This window comes from Leuresthes tenuis, unplaced genomic scaffold (assembly GCF_036924035.1).
Source record: "Leuresthes tenuis unplaced genomic scaffold, fLeuTen1.0.hap1 SCAF_3, whole genome shotgun sequence".
In the NCBI taxonomy this organism is placed as follows: Eukaryota; Metazoa; Chordata; class Actinopteri; order Atheriniformes; family Atherinopsidae; genus Leuresthes; species Leuresthes tenuis.
In genome coordinates, this window is record NW_027325357.1 from 15,270,153 (window position 1) to 15,294,667 (window position 24,515).

At 39.0% G+C, this 24,515-nt stretch overlaps 3 protein-coding genes across 5 annotated transcripts in view; 2 read left to right on the top strand and 1 right to left on the bottom strand.

The window, feature by feature from the left end:
• Positions 1–86, top strand: part of cav4a (caveolin 4a) — a 55,734-nt gene extending 55,648 nt beyond the window's left edge. The window contains exon 4 of the mRNA XM_072382025.1: positions 76–86. The gene's annotated coding sequence lies outside the window, so the exon portion shown is untranslated. The remainder of the gene's footprint in view (positions 1–75) is intronic.
• Positions 1–13,518, bottom strand: part of LOC140303314 (SLIT-ROBO Rho GTPase-activating protein 3-like) — a 30,054-nt gene extending 16,536 nt beyond the window's left edge. For all 3 annotated transcript variants that reach the window (XM_072382021.1, XM_072382022.1, XM_072382020.1), the window contains exons 1-4: positions 12,991–13,518; positions 6,268–6,463; positions 2,517–2,679; positions 1,039–1,101 (exon numbers count right to left, since the gene is read on the bottom strand). In XM_072382021.1, coding sequence (XP_072238122.1) covers positions 1,039–1,101; positions 2,517–2,679; positions 6,268–6,463; positions 12,991–13,057 — 489 coding nt within the window. In that variant the 5' untranslated portion in view covers positions 13,058–13,518. The remainder of the gene's footprint in view (positions 1–1,038; positions 1,102–2,516; positions 2,680–6,267; positions 6,464–12,990) is intronic.
• A 4,962-nt stretch (positions 13,519–18,480) lies between these two features.
• On the top strand, positions 18,481–24,244 carry ptgis (prostaglandin I2 (prostacyclin) synthase). Its single transcript, XM_072382041.1, has 10 exons — positions 18,481–18,705; positions 19,140–19,263; positions 19,619–19,794; positions 19,897–20,043; positions 20,168–20,280; positions 20,378–20,559; positions 22,434–22,599; positions 22,905–23,086; positions 23,477–23,628; positions 23,927–24,244. The coding sequence occupies exons 1-10, from the start codon at positions 18,635–18,637 to the stop codon at positions 24,084–24,086; spliced, it is 1,473 nt and encodes a 490-aa protein (XP_072238142.1). The 5' UTR covers positions 18,481–18,634; the 3' UTR covers positions 24,087–24,244.
• The last annotated feature ends 271 nt before the right edge of the window (positions 24,245–24,515 follow it).

Consider the following 24,515-nt stretch of genomic DNA (forward strand, 5'->3'; position numbering starts at 1 on the left):
CACATTAAGCTGAAGAACTCACTCATTTCTGAATTTTTAAAGAAAACTGCTGTTTCCCAATTCTGTGTGTGGGAGCTGCAGACGGGCATTTAATAATGCATGAATCAGAGAGGAAAAATCAATATTGGTATAGCACTGACTGATTATATGCACTGTATAGTGTTACATGTGAGAATATTTGTCACTGTATTTATACGGTTTATATGATGCCAATCCTTCTGCTTCTATTTGGGGTTTGTGGCGTATTCACGCGTTTCCAACAATATTAAACAAGAAATATGAGAACAACAACCATTAAAACTGCAACGCAGTTATGTCCTTCATACCAAATGATGCTTTTGTTACTATCTTATATTTCTAATATGTAAAATTCTCCCTCTCGTTCTCCCTGTTCATCCTCCCTCAGTCAAATCCCAGCTTCAAATATAGTCTTTACTCTGAAAGCTTGAAGGTAAATGTTTGCTGCAATTGTGCTCAAGGCCCATGATTACTGACTATACACCACTATACGGACTTTTTTGTGTGTTAATTGACCAGGTGTTTATCCATGTTGTACGTCATATGTGTTCTCTATCAGAGTATAAGGTCTAACAATCCCCAAAGAGAGACAACCGTAACCATACCACACAAACAGAGGTGTCTAAGAACATGTAACTTTAGCCGAAAATGCCACCGCAGCTCATGTTTGCTGCGAGGACCTCTGCAGCACAGACTGCCGAGTCTGCCTGAAGGACAGTTTGGAGCAAGAACATTCTTCAAATGATGCAGGAATTCACACCAGGAGGGCAAATTAAATTTTTCTCCTTTCACGACCTCGGCAGAACAAAGAAATGACGTGTTAAAAGGGCTGCTCTGTTGATAAGGCGTATCTGCAGTGCGCAGTATCAGGCCAGCTGTTTCACAGGTTACAAGCTGTGGGTGTTTCAAAGGCTGGCATTAGGATTGATAAATCACATGCAGCCTACACAGGCCAAAGCAAGCAGCATAGCACAAACATAAATGGTAGGCTGGAAATTATGTTGATATTCTGTAACTCACTGTGTAGAGTTCATTGGTTACTTTCACCAACTCTTCGTGCATTTGCACCCCGATATCTTTACTCTGTGAAAAAAGAAAAGCAGATGACAAAAACACCAATTGTAACGAAGACAGATATTCAAGCATTCTTGTTTTTTTGTTGTTTTTTTTTTAAAAAAAGCTGCTTTCCCACACGAGACAACCGTGAAAGCTGCATGTCTCCTATTTTTTTATGTGAAGGGTGTTGGCTTTGTTGAAATGCTGTCATTATTCTGTAGCCGAGGAGATCTAATACAATACCCAAAGAGAACAGGGAGACAAAAATAGAACAGTGCAGTCACTGCAGAACATTTCCCATGGCACAGAGTCAGACTTTCAGCTCAGTTACAGAGAATAAGAGGCTATGATGAATTGGACTTGTCCCACAACATGGCTTTTAGGTAAAATGGTGTCAGTGCCATTGGAGGGTGACACTGGAAATCCTGTTGAGTGGATGTAGACACTTCACTGAATCTATTCAGTGTTTCTGTCACCTCTCAGGGACCACTTGTCAAAATGGCAACATTGCATGTAAAACTTCAGCACATTCGGTAAATTTCAAGTTTGTCTTAACAAGTGCCAGAAGTGATTCATTCCCCTCACCACATGTGTGCTTAATTAACATCAAGACTGCACTGCATGTCAACCAGAATGGTGAAGCAGAATGGGATTATTGCTCTGGAAAACTCTGTTATAAACTGAGCAAAACATTTAGCAAACTGTGATTTTCAGCAGTCATTAGTCCTTTTTTTTTTATTAGCTAGCCACAAGTCACCAAATTTCCCTTGAGGTGCTCTTAATAATAGTGCAGGAAGGCATAAACTATGGAATACTGCTTTTCTGATATCAGAAAAAACTCATTACTCTCAAATCCAAGGAGTAGATAGATTTTAGGGTTTGAAATGAGGCAAATATACTGCTGCTGTCAACTGATTCTAATCTAAAACGCCCAAAGCTAGTAGGTGTGCAATGGCACAACACATGAAGGAATCAGAGGTATTAGAAAGAAAATGAAGGCTCTAACCCTGCTTTGACTTTTTTTCTCTCAGTCTCTATAAGTGTTACAAATTTAGACAGATAAAGTCTCAGAGACTGATTAATCCGGAACAAGATACAAAATGGTAAATATCATTAATAGCCAAAACCTCCCAATTAGTCTCCAGAAGTATAAATGTTAAAGAAGGACAACATAGTTACTGTATTCAGACATTTACATACCCCACAATTTCATCACACTGCTCATTACTGATTGATTTTAAAATTGAATTCAGTGAAGCACTTTCTGTCACCGTTCAAAAACCACGTTAAACTTTAATATTACTGTTAAAATGCATTATCGTCAACATTTTCTGTCACTGTAGACGTGGCTCCGGGTTTCCAGCTAGGCACACCAGTCATGTGATTTGAGTTGTGTGACTGCATGTGTGAGTAACACTTATCTATTCATTTCTGGTTCTGACCTTTTTGAAAAGTCTGATGACATCCTCGCCCACGTGTGCCAGGCGGACAATGACATTGTTGTTGTAGATGTCACTGAGAGTGGCATGGTCTCTGCTTTCTCTTCGGGTCTGGTCCAAGACCAAATACCAGCAGTTCACAGTGGAGAAAAGATTTTGGTCCTTTCTGAAATGGCGAGGAAGAGACCTTGTCAGCAAATAAACATGGCAAATAATCATGACTTCTACAACTACTACTATCAAATAAAAGCACCCAACATGTACCCAATTATTTCATGAATGATTGAACTATGACCAAGTACTTGGTTCCTTAGCCAGGAAGGTATGATGTCCTGGTAACTTAAACATGTGGCAGAATGAAGACTTTCTTCCTGCACACAACTTCCATTCGATCATTTGGTCCCAGCTGTGGGACTTTACTTTGCATATTAAAGATCGAGAGGTCAGTGCATATGTGGTGAGGAATCAGTTCTACATACACACTCGCTGACAAACTACTTCACATACACATAAAGACACATATGAAAGGCAGCATGCTGGCTGCTTCCTTGCTAAGGGGAGCATGTGAGTTCAATTATCCTCACACCAAAGAGTTTGTATTCCTCTGTCTTAGAGGACATTTTAGCATTTTTCTGACCTCTAACTATTATGACTGTACTGAAAAATGCTGAATCACATTTCTGTTTATGCCGAACCTGCTTAAAAGTTGTGCATAAAAACACCTTTAGCTGTTAGTTCCACTATGCTAGGATTTGAACCAAATCCAAGTTCACTTCTGCCGTAATGATTTGTCAAAGAAGAGGAGAGAAATTAAGTTGACGCTGAATAATGTTGACGCTTTGCATGCCTTTATTGATAAGGAAGATGACATTCAAAAGCCATTTCCGATCTAGATAGGCATCTGTGCTGATTTGCATCCCAAGAATATTTTATTAAAGTCATATCTGTTGACTTAGTAATAAACTGCTGTGGTCTGTACAGCTCGGGTGCAATCGTGTATCATTATCAAACTAATAACTGAATACTTTAGGACTAATTTGGATAAGATCAGACTTAGCAAGTGTTAAACGTTCACTGAACCAGCAAAGTTACCTGCTGCCAATTGTTTTGAGAATACATTAAATACCAATAAACACATAATGATTTCACCAAAATATCAAGCAGCGCATGACTGGCAGCAACAACTGGCCATCCCGATCCGAGTACCAGGTACTACCTAGCACAGTGCGCGCATACAATCATTTAAAAGCTCTATGACATTTACAACAACTTATTGCTATCATCTAGTAAAGTTATACATTTTCGGTTGATATTACAACCATGTTTATGTCCTCTTGAAACAGCCTGTCGTTAAAAATATGACCCTTCTTAAAACACTTCTGGATCAATTACTGTCTGTAGAATAATGTGCAATAAATGATTCAAAATCACAGATTTACTCTCTGTTGTTGAACTCGTGCACATTTTTATGAGAAACTGACCCACTGTGGCATGTTATTACAGAAGTTATTTTTTAACTCGGTTTTGAAGACCACTCTGAAAGAGCAGTCTTCATTTGCTTTCTGTCAACAACCTCTAAACTTTGATCACCGTTATCCTTGAAGAAATATATCAATGCTTGTGAATGGGATTTATGGCTGTTCTGTTCTGTCACCCTCACTAAGCTCGCTCAACCTTCAGTAAATGTAGGTTTCTGCATTGTAGCAGGACAGAGAAGTGGCACCAGACCCATTCTAGTTTGAGTAGTTTGAGACCTACAGAATAATACTGAAATGTCAAGAAATCCAATCAGTTATTATGTCTGACAAACTTTTTATTATACATGTACTTTGAGTTAAAACCCCACTCAATGCTTCACATTGGATTTATTAAAAGTAGTCAGCAGTATCTGACTGACTCACAAACTGGGAATCTTTTATTTTGCTGCTCTGTAATAAGTTCAAGGAGCTGAGTGTGTATAGGTCACTTTAAGTGCTGGGTATTGACATCTTCTTTGGCTTTTCCTTTCATCCTTTAGCTCTTTGGAAAAAAGGAGCAAGAAAGGAAAACAAAATAAGAAGGAAAAGTCATCCCTAAGGCTCTCCTTTAAAGCAGCGCAGGTGTTTGATCCTGGACATGCCGTCAACCTGATTGTAAATATTTGGCTGTTGGCTGCTCTGGAATAAGAATTTTAGTATTCAGGAGAATACAAAGGAGATGATGTTGAACTGTTTGCGGAAGTTGACAGAAGGAGGTTTCACACTTAGCAGCTTACAAAAAATCCATCAATCATTGTTTCACAACAGTGTCTCTGCATCAGGAGAATACTACACCAGCCAGTTGAGCCAGAAGTCAGTGACAATTAAACACACAAATGTCATCTATCAACTAATGTTAAATATGCTGGATATCCATTGTGCTGTCAAACATGCAATCAGCTGAGTTCCATCTAATCCAGTTTCTCTGCATTCATTCTAGGGCGGTATGCTTCGAGAATGTTCACTGACTGTCTCCCGCCAGCCCCTTTATTACATGTGAGACAGCAAGTTAAAATCTGAAATAAATAAAAGGGGGGGACTGAGGTTTTTTTAAAAATTGAAAACAAGAGTACAGAACCAGCACTGACACTACACTAAAGAAGACCAAACAGTATTATTGATGATACAGACTAGTCTCGCCAGTGTTGTCTACAAGTATTAATGCAGCTTTTGAAAGACAGGTATAATGATGACCATTTAATGTGACAGAGGAATCTGGGACAGCGGGGTCTAGGAAGAAGTAATCCCGTGCAAGTTTTTGCAGGAGTCCCTTGGAGGAAATGCTCCATTTATCAAAGTCCCAGTGACGGGAGCTCTAAGCCGTGATTATGCTTCATGACCAATTGGCTGGAGACACTGAAAGAAAGATGGAGACAGCTTTCCTGAATAAATCAGTTTACTCTGGACAGACAGAGGCAGGTCACACGAATGTGTGTGTAACTCTGTATGAATCAGTTACACCGTCTGTATTAGAACACTGTACTAAAATATATTTGTACACACGTGTAAATACATATATGGTCCGTATGTATGACCTTTTCCTTTCCTTTGAATAAACAAAAAAAAAACATCATGGCATAAATTATAAAGGTTTTATGACACGTCATGTATTTTTATCTACTGTATTGTCAGGGATTTTTTATTTTTTTTTTTTAAATCAACCACATGGACAGCATGTACAATTACAACACAGACTAAGAGTCAGAGTGTCCTGCAGGCTCTACACATCTAATGAGCAGTTGTCCAGCATGCTGCAGGGGATGTTTGTTTCATGTCAACTGATCTCCAACCCACAAAACAAAACAAGTACAGCTGATCTGGGCAAAATATCCCTGACTGATTGTTTTTTTTTTTTTCAGATTCCTTAATAGAGTACTGATACATTTTCTATGCACACTGAGAAAATATGTGTATTTGGGTAGCAGTTTAGTGCGAAGTTGTTTCAGAGTGGAAATGAAATGACAGCCAAAAAGAAAATAGGAGGGGGGTGGATAAAGAGTCTGACCTAGTTGGGAGAAAAACAGCAGCCCAAGGCCACAAGCTTCCTTGGTCCTGGCTTTATTTCAGGTCATTTCTTCTGCTTTTATACCCACTCCTCCTTTGCTTTTTATCCCTCCTCTGTTTTCCTCTGTGTCTGCAGCACCAGTGTATCAGTATAGCATATCTAACAGTTATTTATCAGTCACACACATTTGACACAGATGTTCCACTGCTTAACAGACACCGTTGAGACTCACTTGAAGTGCTGGTGCTCTCTGGAGGAGCGGATCTTGGCGGAGTAGCGCTCTGCCAGTTTATCCAGGCCTCTGGAATACTCAAGCTGGAGCTCAGCCTTCCGGCGGAAGAAGTCCTGTAGGTCCTGCAGCAGCTGCAACCGGGATTCAGACTGCTGCTCCAGACAGCGGAACTGCTCCACCAGCTGGTTACGGATCTCTGCATAGGGAAAGGGGAGGCTATCATCAAAATAACCAAAGCCAAATAAAGGGAGTGGGCTTACATGCCGGGCTTTACTTTTATGTGCCACTGTCAGCATTAAACCCACAAAGCGAAGCATGTGGATAAAAACACGTGTGGATACACTTAAACCAACACAAGCAGCAATAAAGAACAAAGTCATCATGACTGAAGAAAACTAAGTGTCAAAGTGTGTTTGTCTGCTGTGTGCATGTGTTTGTGTGGGTTGTGGAAGGAAGGGACTGAGGGGGTGTCTGCATGCTGGAGTAGCACACGTGCATGCAGTATGAGATGCATGTCTGATGATTGCAGCAGACAGCATGGAAAATACGAAATAGGTCAGCTTCTCAAAATGTATTGTGCTGAGTGAGCCTGCATTGTCTTGAACAAACCAAGAAAAGGCCATTGCAAAAACCACACACACACACACACACACATACATACATATGTATGTAATATAAACTATATATCAAGTCAGAGCCTAAGGGTCTTTGCTATGGTACATTTGGAATACCTTGATATCACAAATGTGCATAAAATTCTCAAAGTAATCAAACCGATGCAGGAATGATATACTGATCAACTGTTATGTACTATAACCAAATTTGTGTAGCTAATTATTACAGCTCGGTTGAAATTGTTTAGGAGGACAGAATTAGCTGAAACACTATAAACACTAATATAATTTTACCACAGCATAAATCTACAGAAGCTCACACCTCCTCTGCCTCCCCCAGCATTACGACAGATCTGATTCACAACAGCTTTTGTTAACTCAACCTTTTTCATGCAAAACTAATTAATCAGTGAGCTAACATCTGTGGATGATACACACTTATGGACATATGCAGGGGATATTCCACTCTGCAAATGACAGTAAGAACTAACAGACCAACATTGAGATGGCTTAAAATTCCACTATGACAGCTTCTTACAGCCATGCATATCATTGTTGTATGCTGAATAGAAGATTGTTTATACGAATCAATGGAAAAGATTCCCCTGTTCATTTAAAAATGCTGTTCCTGTATGTATTATAAAGGATTTCACAAATGCCTCTCCCCGTGTCTGTGAGTGAAAATGTGAATGAGTGAGCAAGACCGAGAGAAACAGAGTAAATATGTAGTCCCTTGATATGCGGAGATGTACCCCTCATGGTCCCCCCAGTTGCCCAGTTGCCTGGTTACATGCCTCTGGAGGCATTTCATTGAGAGCAGGCCAGTTCCCTGCTCTAACAGTCGCAGCAATCAGTCTGTTCAGCATAATGACCAAGGACAAGGGCAAGTTACTCTGCTTCAAAACACACAGCAAAGAGCCTGTGATGACGAATGCGGTAGCAATCAAATTTAAAACAGAAATAACTGTGATGTAGACCTATACTAAAATAGATGAGTGAACAATGCAATTTCTGTCGACCTACGTGGCTTCAATAATCTTCGATCCAATAGCTGCAGTGTAAAAGAGCAACCAAACAACATTAATAGCTAAACTAAAGTCATTTCATTCCATAAATTTAGAATAAAAACTTCAGATAGACTCGTGACATTTGCTCTCCTGTGTGTGTGTTATTTTTAGATCTTAAACTGTTACTAGGGACTGAGCAATACTGCACTACATTCAATGAATGATTCAAGCCTTTGCAGAGTAATGCATAATTACACAGAGCTGGCAAAGAGTTCAGGGGAATTACATACCAAGAATTTAACGTTTCCATCTTTTGGTTGATGAAACATGAGTAATGAAATGTTGAGTGACATGTCACTGCCTGGGAATAGAGTGTAGCCAAAATGAATGAAATGCTCCACTCCCAAAGGCTTGTATAAATTCACTTATATGAAAGATTTGTAATGTTATTTTTCCCCTAAACCATATGACTGATATATCCTGACATGTTCTGGTAAATTTATTAAGCACTTTGAGGATATATTAATTATTTCAAACATTTGATTGCATACTGCCAAATGAATGGAGCGTGTATTAGATTCTCTTGTAAATACTAAATTAAATTAAAAAAAATGTTGTTACTGATTAGGATAACATTTATTTTGTAATTAAATTGCATAACTGTTACGTGTAATTTGATACACTTTTGATATAATCTACAAATACAAACTAAGCTACAACAATGAGCCCAGTCCTCAACTGAAACATTATTGGACAAAACCGATATAGTTAGATTATGCGCGATTACAATCTGAAGGTTTACTCTGTAAAATTAGTGGTACTACTTTACTATGCCACTGTTAAGCCATGACTAGCCCTTTCACCCTGCAGGTTCAAAAAGGCACATCCAACCAAGTTCAAAAGCAGCATATTTATGGTGCCTGCAAGCCTGAATCTCTGACAGATCATTTAATGAAAATTCTGGTCACTGTTCCTAGACTTTACTGCAGCATTGAGCACCAACTATGACACAGTGAGGAGTCACTGTCACCAGGTTAACCTGTTCAAAGTTATCTGGCACAGATATTCCAATGGCACAATGGCTGGTAGCAGTATCTGAGGCTGTGTCTGTTGTTAGCCATGCATGACTAGTCACATGGGGCCTAACCCACAATGACACATTGACATAATTTGGTACAAATCAAGGCTGTGTTCTTCAAGCGCTTCTCTTCTGAATGTAGTAATGACTATGGTATGTCTTTATAGTTTGTTTGCTTGAGTTCACATTACGTACTCTCTCACTTCTTACGAATTTTTCTAACAAGAGAAGGCGTGGTTTTTTTGTGCAACCACAGGAACCAAAGGAAAATCCCAGATGCAGTGGGCACAATTCCAAGCAGATTTTTCTTCAAATTTCAGAAAACTCGACTGTGAGCATGTAACTGTCAGCAAAACAGTAAACAGTGTCTCACACACACGTTACCGAGAAATGGGCAACAAAGACATTGTTTCACTATTGTAATGAAACTCTGACATTTCAAATAGAGGAATTCTTTCTTTATGACGAATTCCCACAGAGGGGTGGGTCTGCATGCTGCACATGGAATGCATATATCTGCAGAGTACACAGTGATGGTAGAAGTGCTTATAGCGCATGCGTGTAGTAAGTAAATACATCTTTGCAATGTTTTACAAATTCTATTCAATTTTGAAGCATGGTTAAGTTAAACAAAGTGGTGGTAAGCATTTTCTTAAACAACTCAAAATATTGTAAAGGTGTTGTGTTATACACTGGCACTAAAACAGATCAACCTATATTAAAGATAAATGTGGTTTACAACCAGAAGCCCAGTGTTGTACATGACAAAGGGCATCTCTTCGTTTACTTGTGTTACAGTTTCAGGTTGGCAAAAGGCTTAGAGACACCTCAGGCTGGTCAACTAAACAAGGAACATGCTAGTTTATCTTGAGAAACCCGTAACTAAGCAAGTCAAAAGCTGTTTTGGCCCCTCCAAAGGGTATATCTAATAAATAATTATGATGGTGAATAGTTTTATGATACAAAGCAGTATATTTTCTGTCTAAACTATTGTTGAAACCAAAAGTTTGATCTGAAAACACACCTTGGCAACAAATGGTGGAGTAGATTCTCAGTCATCCAAGTCATGGTCAACCACGACGGCACCTTATTCAAGCTCTTATTAGCACAAAAAAACGAAGGTTCAAACTATTTGCTAAAAAGTGGAATGTTGAAAATAAAAAAAATTAATAAAAAATGGTGCATGGTATGATTGAAATGCTGTTTATTCAGCATTATTGGAGGCCAGTGTCAGTGTCAGAATAAAGCGCTAACAGCACCAAACCAATCTAAGCCCCGTTAGCAAATGAGCTTAAGATGTCAGCTTAAAAGCTTTTCTTGAAACTAAGACAAGAAATGGAGCTGTGATGGCTCTCTCACAGCAGAGAGCTGAGGGTAGATCAGAGTGTGCTGAAAGGTGTGAAGAAGTCAAGCAAACAGAGTAACAACGATACATTCAACCACAGCCCTGCTTGAAAAATGCTCATCATACTCTTCATTTTAGACGGATGCCAACAAGCTTTTGTCATTTCAACTACAGCCGTCATGGAAAACCAAATCTCGAAATAAAATTTCACTTTCCCTGTAACATATTTGCACCCTTTTGGCTCATATGACCTGATCCATGTTTCTACATGCTTCAGTAAAATTAAAATAAGTCTGAGTGAGTTTCTGTGAGACTAATGCCAATATCATTTAGCCATAAAGAGCTATCAGATGTCGTCTCTGATCAATATTCAATGTGTATTAAGACTAGCACAGTAATGCAGCAGTTAGCATTTACAGTAAGCATGTTCCTGGTTTGAACTTGTTGATTGAGCCTTTTTGTGTGGAGTTGAGCATGTTTACCTTGTGCCCGTGTGGGTTTTCTCTGAGAGCTCAAAGTTCCTCTCATGGTCCAAAGATGCATGATATGTCAACATGTGAATCTAAATCTACCAAAAGTGTAAGTGTGAACATGTGTGATTGTCTGTCTCTGTCTGTTTGTTCTGCGACTGGCATTCATAGTGTACCCTGCCTCTGATAAATCATATCTAGAGAAAATAAACTTAGAAGTTTGTTAACACAACGTGCTACACAGTCTATGATGCTACAAGCACAGTGGCAAAAACGGGAAGAAGCCAGTTAACCGAGAAATTAAAAGAGACATCTAAGGAATGCAGTATTTAGGCCTTTTTCAGTCATAAGGCTAAGCTAATGTAACGGTCTATTGGCTGGAGCTTAATGTACAAGTTCACAATCTACCAACTGAGGTATAATTTCAAAAATACACTTTACACCTTGGATTCATAAATGCATTCAAAACTGAATTCATGGAGAACACAAATTTAAATCTTTTTCCATACGGGTTGCCTTCTGATTGTAGACCTGACTGACAAACACCTAGATTACAGAGTTCTATACACAACCCAAAGTTAATTTGTGACTTTGGAATCTTCAAGGAAGGACTGCAGTGTCCGGGTATTTTGAGCCAAAGGTACTGAGCAGATCCTGTTATTAAACGGTGTGTATACCGTAAGTGTATAATCTGAGTAGGTCTGTTTTTATTGGACCAATTAGCTTAATCACAGTCACATATAGACATGGTTCAAAACAGGCTATAAACATTAACTTTTATTCCTTTCTTCTCTTCTTATCTCTAGGCACAGAAATAGTACCAAGGTGTATGTGAAGTTCAGTTTACACTACTGAGATAGATAATTAGTTCACTTCAGCAAATGTTCCAAATAGTACATTTTACATTTCAAATAGATGACTCAATGTACGGTCTCATGTATGTGGTTCTCTGTCTCCATTTTAATGACAATTTCACTTCCTGGTTTTGGGGTTGTGACAGATAATTTACTTAAATAATTATCCATTTGAAGTATTTTTAATATAATGACTAATTGTAAAGGTAAAAAAATACTGTTTATTTCTATTAATATAAATTTGCTTTTGTTAAACCAAAAAACAATATCCTGAACACATTCATTTCAGTTTAAATTGCAAATCCTCGCTTAAGTTAAGGTGAACATAAAACTTGACATTTTTTCCAGGACAAAAAAAAAAATTCAAAGTTAAAATGTTTGCAAATGGACTGATTAATTTGTTGACAAATCGTCTCAACTTTGCTTGGTTTAAAGACGTAACTGCACAACGAAACTACTAACTTAAAAACTGCTCAAACTCACAACCACAAGGGACAATGCATAAAGGTGTTAAAAGTTGAAGTTGCCTCTAAAATGCTGAAAAGAGAGCCCACCCATACACATCCTGCAATGTCTGCTCCAGCACAGCATCAGTCTTCCTGACTCTCTTCTTTCTCTGGGTGGTTTATCCAGTCACATATTTAGCATCAGATAGTAACATCCTTTCATGGTTCATAATTCATACAGACGGCATACATTATTTATCAACTTTCTGAATTGTTGGCTGTCTGACCTTCTCAGGCATTTTCTCTTATTCGTCCTTGAATTACATTTTGCTCTGGAGTGACAGGAAAATATTCACCACAAAATCAACTGTCTTTTAATGTGACACAGATGATCACACCTTTTTTCATCACAAACTAAGTCATTTGCCGTGTCCAAACATTTTTCATGTGTAGCTGTTGATCAAAAATGCCAGGAGGGAACTGACATATTCCCTTATTGTTGAAGCTTGAGGAAAAAAATCTGCCAGAGCTGCACTTTGAAACGAATTATTAAGCTCTAGTTGCTTACATGGCAACACATGCAAGGCCAGGCATGTTGTAGCTGAGACTAGAGCACAAAGTCATCTGCAGCAAAGAAAAGCTGCTTCAACCAAGTTACAGTTTTATAGCTGTATGAATAAATTCAAGTCTTAGCCTCACCCTACGTGGGGATAATGGTAGCGTTAGAATGACATTCATTTCAGATACATTTTTAAAAAGGGAATGCATTAAAAACAACTCATCCAAAACCATGCAGTCAATCTGTCCCACCCCACAACACTGCACACTGAAAACCTTAAAGCTTGTGGTAAAGTTATGCAATGCTGTCTTCACAAAACAACACCACGGTCAGGCCTGCACGGTACCAACCTTTCACTTGGGTCTCATATTCGGCAATAATCTCTTTGTCCTTCTTGACTTTCGCCTGAGATGACATTTTGGGGGAAACGGATTGTGCAATCCTCGCGCAGCAATCGGCGTCTCGATCGCCACAATGCAGCGTCTTGCCCCTCCGCAGTCCTTTCCGGATAGTTGAGCAACAATCAAATGCAAATCATCGCCTGCTCTACACAACTTCGGAGATAAAAAAAAAACGCACTTGAGGTTCTGACTGACTGCGATGTTGAGCTGCGCTGCGTTCAGGGCGACGTCGATCTAAAAGTGCATAATGATCTCCGTCCCCGACCACTCCTCCTCCTCCCCACCGGTACTCCTCAGTGAATAAGAGAACAATTCACGTTTGCTGTGCATTACATGCAGCCTCTAGTATAACCTCAGGAGGAAACGGCTGTGGCAACTCCGCTGACAAGAGCTCCATCAGCATAACATTATCCGACCTGCCGTTTTTTTCATCCTCTCCTTCTGCTCTGTGCAAGTTCAACGTCGCTGCTGCAGATTTCACTGAATGAATGTGAAAGTCAATATGAGACTCCTCCCCCATCCCCCTCCTTTCCCCCCCCACTTTTCTTTTCATAGATAATTTAAGATTTCTCTTTGTGAACCAAAATGAAAGATTTTTTCAATAACAGACAGCCTGTGTTGTCCACAGTTCAGAGCTGAAGGAATACACGAGTAATGTGTTGCCAATACGAATAGCTTTGTGTTTCAAGAACATTAGTTGCATGGAAACAGAAGTTGTGCTTTCATCTCAAATGCTTTTAACTTTGTTTTTTCAAACACGGGTTTTTTATACCGTTTATAGTCTTATTATCTTTGTATTTCAAGATAATGTCGCTGTGCGGAAAAGCTTCTTTATAATTATGGGAAAACTATACTTGAGGGTGTCTCCAGTCTCTAAATTGATGTTAGAGGATTCACAAGAGACATGTTTATGAAGAAAAAAAAAGAGGTCAGAAATTCATGTGGCAGAGGCTGAGAAATCCTGGTTTAATACTAAATCCCCCATAATAAAACGCATATAAACGTTTTTATGCCAGTGACTGTCACTGTTTGATCTAATTCCCACAGTTCATGGTGCAGGCCCTCTGTAAAACCCTGACAGCATCTTGGAGGAGGGCATCCAGCGTGACACAACTTTTTCACTGACTGTGTCCTTTATCATGATAGGTAAGAAGATCCTTGTGTGTAAAACAACTGGAGTTTGTCATCAAGTAACCATGCGGACATGGCACTGCAGCTCTGCTGGAGAGCAGTTCCGTTTTACTATGTAACAGCAGATTCCACCATGGCCACTGTCAAGGTGAGATCACGGAGTATATTGTCACCACTGTGCAGCTATCCCATTTGCAGATGTGTGAAAAGGTTAGTAGAGTTGTTGGCTTTACTTTCAAGATATTTGAAAAAGCAAGCTTGTTCAGCGTTTTTTAAACACTGCCCATGTGCAGATGACAGATAAAAGTGACATTTCACACTTGTTATATATGGAGATCTCCAGAGCAATCAAATTTGCTCACAGGATTTGCAAACATATTGTACACTCAGAGAGAGATTTCATAAATTTGATCTGCATGGGAGGAAAAACAATTTGCTGTCCAAAAAGAAAATCAAAGCAAAATGCCAGTTTGCCAGTGAATACATCATGACTTTTGTCATAATATGTCTTGAACAGACAAATCACAGTTAGAGTTATGTGGCCACAGTAGCCATAGACTGGCGCACATCTTTTCTGTAGACAAACCTCATACCATCTGTGTTGCATGGTGATGAAAATGTTATGGTCTGGGGTTTCTTAGCTTGCATAACGACGGGGCAGCTTGCAGCCTCTGATTACACTATAAATTCTGCATCATATCAAAGAGTCTTTGAAATGAATACAAGGCCGCTTGTCTGAAAGATTACAGATATTTCAATTACACAAATGAGTTTAAAATCCTATGTCAATTGTGGCTATTCTCAAGTACATGAAATCCATTTGTCGGCACTTTTTATAAGTTGACAAAGGAGAAAAAATATTGCTTGTTCACACATGTAAAAAAGAAAAACAAAGTCTCATATTTCCAACATGTGAAAATGTTATGGATAGCGGAAATGTTTGGAGACATAATCAAACAAACAAACACACAGTGTCATTCATTTTGGAATGTGAACAAGACAGATTGACCTATTTTCAACGTTGTTTCCCTGCTGGAAAAACCTGTGTTGCAGCTGATCTAATTGTGCACTACAGTTTTTACCCTGAGGCACATTCCCAGAAAAAGTCATCGGTAGTCACAATGTATCCCTGCCATACTTTTCCACTCTCTGTGTACCTCAGTTCAGCACAGATTGTTAAACAAGCATTATCAGCTGACTTCCTGTATCTTCTCAGAAGCGATTTGCTATCATTGATCTTGCAATTTCCCCAAAATGTGTTTTTGTCTCGGATGAATGTGAACCAATAGACAGGACACGGTTAACTAAGTTAGTACGAAGATTGCATTTTCATCTGTGTCAACAGATCCCTGTTCGCCCCCCTTGCTGCAAATTCGAAGGAAATCTGTGCATAACTGTCATCGTTCGATAAGTGTTAAAGCTGCAAGAGATCCCAGGAGAAATCTGCAGGAGAAACCTCCCAGCTCCCACCATGCAAGCTCCAGTGCAACTTCTAATTTCCTGAGCAAATGTTACACAGCGACTCTTGGCCCCAGAGTGCACCTGATAAAAGCTGGGGTGGGTGTGAAAATAATGTGAAAAAGCTGTGTCTAACTAGGCCACGGAAACTTTAACACCATCCACTTATGAGCTTTACTGGAGAAATTATACTCACATGGTCCACCAAGAAATGACTTGAGGAGGTTAACAAAGATCTCTTGACGTTTAAAAATAAGAACTACAACTACCTTTTCTTAGTTGTGAGGGATTATGCAATGTGTTCACTATATCATGCAAACATTTAATAATAGATGACTTTACACAGAGTCACCTGTTATTATTTAATCCCAGCCAATCAAAATATGATTAATATTGAACCAAATCTAAAGTTTTATGTAACTCAGGTTACACTGTGAGAGTTATGCAGGGCAGCATGAGATTACACACACTATCTGAAAGAATAAAAAAATCAAACAAGTATAGAACTGATCATTTTGTGAAGTGTAAGGTATACAAAAGACATACAAAACAATGCTCATTTGTTTGAAATTCTTTAATTTGCTGTCTGTTTGGAAACATTAATAGGGGTTTATGAGCTCTGTCTCTTCCCACTTTGAATAGGACTGATGGCAAAAGTTTGTAGTGTCAGCTTAATGTTTTCAGTAAAAAAATTAATTATTTAATCGCACAGTATTGTTTGAATACTGCATTCTGTTTCTGAGTGTTAATGTTATGAAAATAGCAAGAAGACAGTCACTAGAGGCAATATGCTGTCGTATAAGTAGGGTTTGTCTAAGTGTAAGTTGGGGCAGGGTAAATGAATAACCATTGATAATATGTGTATTTGTAATACTCTGGAATCCTTGAATCTCCATTATGTGTTTCAGAGCTTTTTTGAGAGCATGTTGCTGGTTCAACTTTTCAATGCAAAGGCCATATTTGGAATCAACTCCAGACATTTTATCTCCTTAACTCATGAAGATATAACAAAAGAACAGCACACACTTCTCTGAATGAAACAGCTTCTCAAGTCAGTTTCCAATTAAATTGACTCCCTTTTCAAACAGACGGCGCTACATAGCTGTCAATTTTAAATCCATTCGTTTATTTTCCAAACCTGCTTTATCCTGTCCAGAGATCAGGAACCTGTTCCAACAAGAGGCAAGAAGCAGGGTACACCCTTAAGATGTCGCTTAATTTCTAAACCATTCCCCATTTATCTAAACACTGATAAATACTCAACTAAAAGCAGAGTCTGAACTTTAATGCCCCGAGGAGGGGAGTAATCTGCTTCCCAGTGCAGCACACCCACTTTTTATGAAACAGGCTGACTACAGGGTTATTAACTTTAAAAAACAGCATTTTTACCAAGAGCCCTAGCCTATTTGATTGTTCTTCGTTGGTTCCTTCCCTTTCTTTCAGACATATATACATATATATTTAGAGATTAAGACAACATAGGCCTGATTCAACTTGAAGAGGAGATAAAAAGATTCGGCTTAATTCCTTTCAAATGGATCACCGCAGTGGACAGTTTTAAACAGTCTGCAAAAACTGGATTCAGTGTGTGTGACAATGAAATAAAGAAAAAAAAAAGCAGAACATAGAAAATCAAAGCATACGGTATATATAGCATGAACAAGAAATTCTTCACCATGCAGTTTGCTTTCAGGGCTTTATTTGTAAATTCCTTCTAAGGTAATTGTTGATTTGCCTGACTAAAACACTTAAATAAGATGTCATCAATAAGATATCATGTCAAGTTTTGTCATATGTGTAATTATACTCTAATACTTTGCTCTATTCCAAGACAAGTAGAAAAAGTGGAACACTGCCGTTATCCGCGCTTTAAGGGCAGTGTGCATTTTAAACGTAGGAACATAAGTTTTTCGTTGTATCCACTCCGGTCCGTTTGAGGAGAGCACACCGAATCGTAGCTACAAGCTAGCGGCTAACGAGTTACACGACAAATAACGACGAATCCAAGGCTCTATTTGAACATTTGCTGGCTTTGTTTGGTTTCGCATATCGATGTCTCCAAAGTGTGATAAAGTGATGCCACTATTTGTGCAGCTCTTAATTTATACAGACTATCTTCCAAGTTAACGTTTGTTAATAAAACTTTTAGGGAGAAAACTACCAGCCTTATCTGCCATTTAAGTTAATGTTGTGTTGGGTTAATAGGCTGTATAAGTAAAATTAAATGATAATTTAAATGATGAACTCATAAGTTCGCTTCACTTTCTGCTATTAAACTTCTCTCCAGCTACAAATGAGGCTAATTTAAGTTCACGACTACCCTCTGCTGGTTGAACACCAAGCAACCGACGAACAACTTATTTTAAGTAAATTTGGCATCGTTCGTTGTTGTAGTTGTTTTTAATGTTTGTTCATAAGATATGATTAATTAGTGATTATTTTGTTCACAACGGAAAAACTTAGTTGAGTCATAGTTTCACACCTGGACATAAGCGAAACTGAAGTAATTGCAGCTCCTGTCTCTGGTTAACTATCATCAGTTTCTGTGTGGCAGACTTTGTCATCAGCTGACACTCCACTAGTTTCTGTCACTGTCTAAGTCATTCTTAATAAGGAAAAAAATAAATATTTCACAAAGCTGCAGGGCAAATGGATGTCATCATTGAATTCCACATGCTTCTTCCTGAGAACTTGAGTATTTGACAACTGACATCATCTCTTACTAAATAAAAGATGAGTAGTTTGAACCTAATGATGTCACAGCAATAGAATTTGTGGTATTTCAGTATAAATTTCAGTGTGTGTGATTTTTATGGGGATGTGGTGGTGTTTGTGATTTTGTTTGATATCATCTACCAAAGTATTGTGCAACACATTGTGTCACCAGCCACACCTTTCCACGCCCCCTACAACAGGATAGTTCTCTCTAAGCCAGACTTAAAGCTAGTTGCCGGCAGCTATAAGGTAAATTATCTACAGAGCAGCTCAGGTGTCAGACCTAGACATGTTGTGGACAATATTTTTACTTCTTCATGGACTCCTTATAGTATTATATCTTTACTCCTCTCGCAGAAGGTAAAGCTTTTGTTGATCTTTGCAAATGTTACATGTCTTTTTAGTTTTTTTTTTTTAAAAACTACAAAAGCAGAATTTAGACTTAGTATTTTTTACTTTGTAAAGCTTCATTTTTATCAGTTATTGATGACAAAGTTTGGTATACTTTGACATATCACTTTATTCATATGGAAAATATATCACTTTGGATTAAACACACCGTTCTCAGTGTATCATTTTGGTTTTAAACAACATGATACATGAAATGATAAGACTTGGATCCATTTTTGCATCCTGCATGCCTTTTTAACCACGGAACAGAAAGATTGTTGAGACTGTTGTATGACTTCATGTTAACCCCAAACCTGTTTGGTGAGATTTGTGACTATGTGAAATGTAGATGTTCAAACTCTCACACTGCTGTAACTTTAATACGTTTTTTTTTGTTCTGACAGGCAGAAAAACGAACCTCCTCTTGACAAAGGGTTCCTGCCGTGGTTGGGACATGCTCTTGAATTTGGAAAAGATGCCACAAAGTTTCTGGCCCGCATGAAAGGAAAGCATGGAGACATCTTCACAGTAAGTTGGGACAGTTGATAAGAACATATTACACACTGAAAAGTGAGTTTCTTTTTCATTTTTCAATGGTTGTTTTATAGAAACATGAAATGGCTATTTTTAAATCCAAAAAAAAAAAAAAGCACCAGAGTAATATTTTCACATAATCTCAGGAAACAAAAAAAACTTTTTAAAAGGACAGGGAAGTGGCTGCCAGTTAATTAGTCGATGTATTATTTGTGCACTGTAGATCTATGATCAAGCCTTCATAGAAAGCTGCATGCAGTTAAGCATAATAAGAAAGAACTCTCTAATCCGAGCTGGTGAACAGCTGGAGCCATTGACTATTTGAACACTAACAATGATGTTGCTGCAGGTCTGTGCTGCTGGTCACTACGTGACAGTGCTGCTGGACCCAAACTCCTTCGATAGTGTGCTGAGTGATACAGTCTGCTTGGACTTCAACCCCATCAGAAAGAAGCTCATTAAAAGGATCTTCGGTGTGCACCTGCCAACCGTCAAGCCAGCATCGCAGAGAAAATGGATGGAACAGTAATGAATTCATCTTTTAAACACATACTGTTAATTAAAAGAAAGTTTTTAAATGAGTGACGCAAATCTCACGGTCGTCTTTTTCTAATTTGCATTCTTCAGGCATTTTCAAGGTGTCAGTCTCTGGAAGCTCAGCAGTTCCATGAATGCTCATCTTCACAGACTGCTTCTCAACAACCACGAAGTCTGCAGTCCTTCAGAGTGGACACAGGATGGCCTCTTTAGCCTCTGTTACAGTCTTCTTTTTAGGTAACATACATCATGCATTTTAACCCTATGAAAATGCTGTGAGTCAAAATTCCACGTCATTGTTTACACTGAGTGACAGACAGGAATTTAAAAAAAAGAAATGTTCTTACTAAATTGTTCACAGAGCTGGTTACCTAACTTTGTTTGAGATAAAGGAAAATCCTTCTGCTGTCTACAAAGAGTTTAGAAAGTTTGATGAACTTCTAACCAAACTGGCTCGCGGTTCCCTAACTCGAGGTAAACAGAAGTACGCTTTTTTTTTTTTTTGCAACAATTTATATTTATATAAACAGCACAGTAAGCTGTATGTACTTTGATGTTGATTTGATAACAGGGGAAAGCAAAGTGGCGAACACATGCAAGGAGCAACTTTGGGAGCTGCTGTCTCCAAACTGGCTGAATGGAAGGTTGGAATCTAACTCTTGGCAGCAGAGCTACCATCAATTTCTACAGGAGGAGGGAATAGATGCAGATATGCAGAAAAAAGCTCTGCTGTTACAGCTCTGGACCACACAGGTGGGAGCAGTTTAACTGTCTGTCTGTCTCTCTACCACATTTACATAAATCATAAACGCACACGGCCTCACTTTGATACCAGGATACTGAAGCATACAAACTCTCCACACCCCAGTTGAATGCTTGAATTCCACTCTGTGGTGTCAGTCTGTCAACAGTGCAGAACCGAGAAGCAGTGAATTCCTCAGTGCCAAGTTTCTCAGAGCAACCTGTCTCAACCTGTAACTCAGAGTGTTTTTTGCCAGTTTTAATCACGTGAATCAGTTTCCACATCCCCTTATCCCACTTCTGGAATGATAATTATAAGAATAAACATTGAACTGTATTAGTCAGCTGAATTTGTTTCCTCTTTACCTGCTTCAGGCAGGAGTCATGCTCAGGAACAATGCTCTCATTCATGTTCTCTCTGCAAGCTGTAATGGAGCTGCTCTCAAAGACATTTCATGTGTGCACGTGACAAAGATGTTGTTTGAATATAGGGAAATATATACTTTAAATATCACAGAACTTGCCTTTGTATATGCGATATTAACGCAGGTATGAATGGAGAATTGTTGCTCTCCGGTCCAGAGCAGCATGGTGTCGTTGCTCTGGGCTGCCAGCAGGGGGAGAAAGCGAGCCGTGTATGATCTGTGTCTCCGGTCCATTTATACAACATTTCATTTGCAACAGTTTCAGCCCTATTTTTACCCTATCTGTGTTACTGCAACAGTAATGGGTGTATGTCTGGGGAGACACCGCCAGTCTCCAAGTGTGTTTGTGCGTTATCATGTCTGCTGGGGTATTGGACCACACATTACCAGTCTTGGACAGAAACTGGGGCACTGCTGCAGAGAACAGAGGGATTAGATTTGAGACTAGTGAGAGGTGCCAGAGGGAATGTGGCTTCTACATGTGTTACAGGCAGACCGATGCATTTATGGCTAAAGTGTAATGCTGGGATTTCTCTAAACCCACCTACATCATCACGAGTCCTACATAAACTGGAGTTTGCCCATTTGCAACAATAATCGATGTTATTGACTGCAGCATTCTATACATAAGCTGAGATTGATTGATTACTTATGTACATTGCAGGATTGACTGTGATTTATTGTCTTGTGAGAGAGGACACACACACTCGCACATATTTTAATCTACAAGGAGTTGCTCCTGGTTTGCTTAGCTTAGCATTTAGAGTGTGAATGGAGTGATTGAATAACTAAGCCAGCTAAAGAAGAGAAACGACCAACCTCACAACATCACCAATTAATTCAATCCATATAAAAACCAAGGTGCAGAATCAACATATTTAGTGTACAAACATGCAAAAGGTAACAGTTTTCTCATCTAGATCTCTGATTATGCCTTCTAAAATAGCCAATCTTTAATAATCCCCACCCTATAGCTGTCGGGCTAGCCAGACTCATATCATTATCTAAGATATTAAATCTAGTGATCTGAAGACCTTAAGGGGGCAGAAAGACAATGTGATGTACCTCTAGTCGCTTGTGGGCTTTTGCCCTAGTTGTCAGTGGAGAGCTGACCTGAGATGTGCAGAGGTAAGGAGAACAGCTCCCTTAACCCAGAGCAATTACTGTTTGATGGGCTCAGGTGTTACCTCCGGTGAGGCTGACAACAGTGTCTACAATGTGTGGACTGATTTACTGGCTTTTCATCATGTCAGTCATATCCTCACAGCAGCGTAACCAAGGAATTATATAAAGGAATTATATATGAGGAATGTTCTTGCGAAGAAAAGCAATGAAAATATTTACATGTGAACATGTGAACCTTGTCTCCAGTTTTACAAAATGAACAGTGAATCTGTGCAGTTTTTCAGACTTAAAACTTACGTAGGATTGTGTGTTGTCTTTGATGTTTTTTCCTGTCAGTGTAATGCTGGACCTGCTGCATTTTGGGTCCTCGGCTTCCTGCTCACTCACCCCGAGGCCATGGAGGCTGTTCAGTCAGAGATCAGAATTCTTTCCACTCTCCAGGATACTTCCCTGCAGCATCCCCCCGCGAACCTGCTGGAAGCGCACAGCACACCTGTGTTTGGTACGTAGCAGCTGCTTGCATTTTTTTCTGTTATTCATTTGTGCTCCTTCACCTTTGGTTCTAATCACTTCAGTGAGATTGAAACAAAGGGTCATTTGACTAGCTGAGGGGAAAAACCCCTGAATCAATGACAGTGACAACTGAAGTTTGACCTTTGAATCAATTAAATCTAATAGCCTTTTTAATATCTTCATATCAGTGCCAATTTTTGCACCTCTCTAATTTATGCCAGAGGACACTGCTGATTTAACCAGTAATGACAACCCTCTGACATCATCCACTTTGCTGTCCTTTCCATTCTTCAGATAGCGTTCTGAAAGAGACTCTACGGCTCACTGCTGCTATAATGATAAATAGGGAAGTGATGCAAGACAAGATCCTCCGCATGGCTGATGGACGGGAGTATCGCCTCAGACGTGGGGACAGAGTGTGCCTGTTTCCCTTCGTCAGTCCTCAGATGGACCCTCAGATACACCAAGAACCACAAGTACTTAATGTTTAAAGTCTGCCAATATAGAACATGATGAGTGTATGCAACATTTTCTGGGGTTTGGAAACCAACAGATTACAATGATACTTTGAAGCCATGCATTAGCACATGAGGTTGGGGAGCCAGAATTTAAAATTCTCATTAAATCTGACAGAATAGTCATAACAGAAGGTGGCAAATGCCCACAAATTGAGTGGCAAGAGGGACTATCAGGAAAGTGAGATCATTTATCAAAGTTTATCCTGTTTGTCTTCAGTGGTTATTGGTAATAATTACATATTATTCCTTACAGAAGGTATAGAGCAGAAGGCACGTTATCAGATTTGTTAGCGTAATTTTATCATGCACACACACCTAACCAACCCCTGCATGTTTTCTTCCTGACAGATGTTCAAGTATGACCGTTTTCTAAATGAAGATAAAACAGTTAAGGATGCATTCTACAAGGATGGAAAAAGATTGAAGTACTACACCTTGCCTTGGGGCGCAGGGAGGAACAGTTGCGTGGCGAAAGAGTTTGCTGTTACAGCTATTAAACAGTAAGTAACTAAATCTATTTAGACTTTTGGTTATAGCTTTCCAACATGCAGCATAAAGTTTAACAATGATGCATTTGTTATCAAAGAGTTTCCCTGCAATTTCATCTAGATTACTGGGTCAGACCAGCAAAAAATAGTTTTCACTTAATATTCCCCTTTTATCTTTTCAGTCCTGCTTTCATGCTCTCTATCTTGTTCAGCAACAAGCTGTAAAAGTATATCTGTAAAGGATGATCTGGTTAGTTATGCTGATAAGTGGCCAGTATGTCACCTCTGTCAACTGTTTTTACCCCCACAGATTTGTGCTCTTGCTCTTGACCCATTTTGATCTGGAGCTGTGCCACCCCGAAGCTAAACTTCCACCAGCTAATCCCAGTCGCTGTGGCTTTGGGATGCTTCAGCCTGATGGAGATTTGATGGTCAGGTTCAGACTCAAGAGGACATGGCATGAAATGTGATATGTTCAATCACTACGAAATGTGTTGTTTGATAAATTGTTTCGTTAAATATATTGTAGCACTATTTATTCCGTTTTGTATTTAATCAGCTTGCCTAGAAATCATATTTACGTTTGCTGTATGTAAGATAATTTGTGTACGATTTTTTATTTGAAAAACTAAGTTTATTTTTGCTACTCTTCGAGTCATCTCCACACAGAGAGACAGTCATATTTATTTATTCATTAATCAATTCATTCATTTTTAAAGAAATGTATTTGCAGATTCAAGCGTCACAGAGTTTCCAGTGAGGGAAATTAGTTGGTGTAATTTCAAGAACTTTTAGGCAGCTAATTATCCGCCCCGGATGGCAGCGACCATTCTAACTCCTGTCTGCTTCTCATGCACATTGGAGTTAGATAAATGCAATTTCAGTCTGCTTGCAATGTA

Coding starts and splice junctions, on each gene's coding strand:
- ptgis (XM_072382041.1), top strand. CDS start 18,635: ATGTTGTGGACAATATTTTTACTTCTTCATGGACTCCTTATAGTATTA. Junction 19,795..19,896: donor CAGAGAAAATGGATGGAACA/GTAATGAATTCA, acceptor TGCATTCTTCAG/GCATTTTCAAGGTGTCAGTC. Junction 22,600..22,904: donor GCACAGCACACCTGTGTTTG/GTACGTAGCAGC, acceptor TCCATTCTTCAG/ATAGCGTTCTGAAAGAGACT.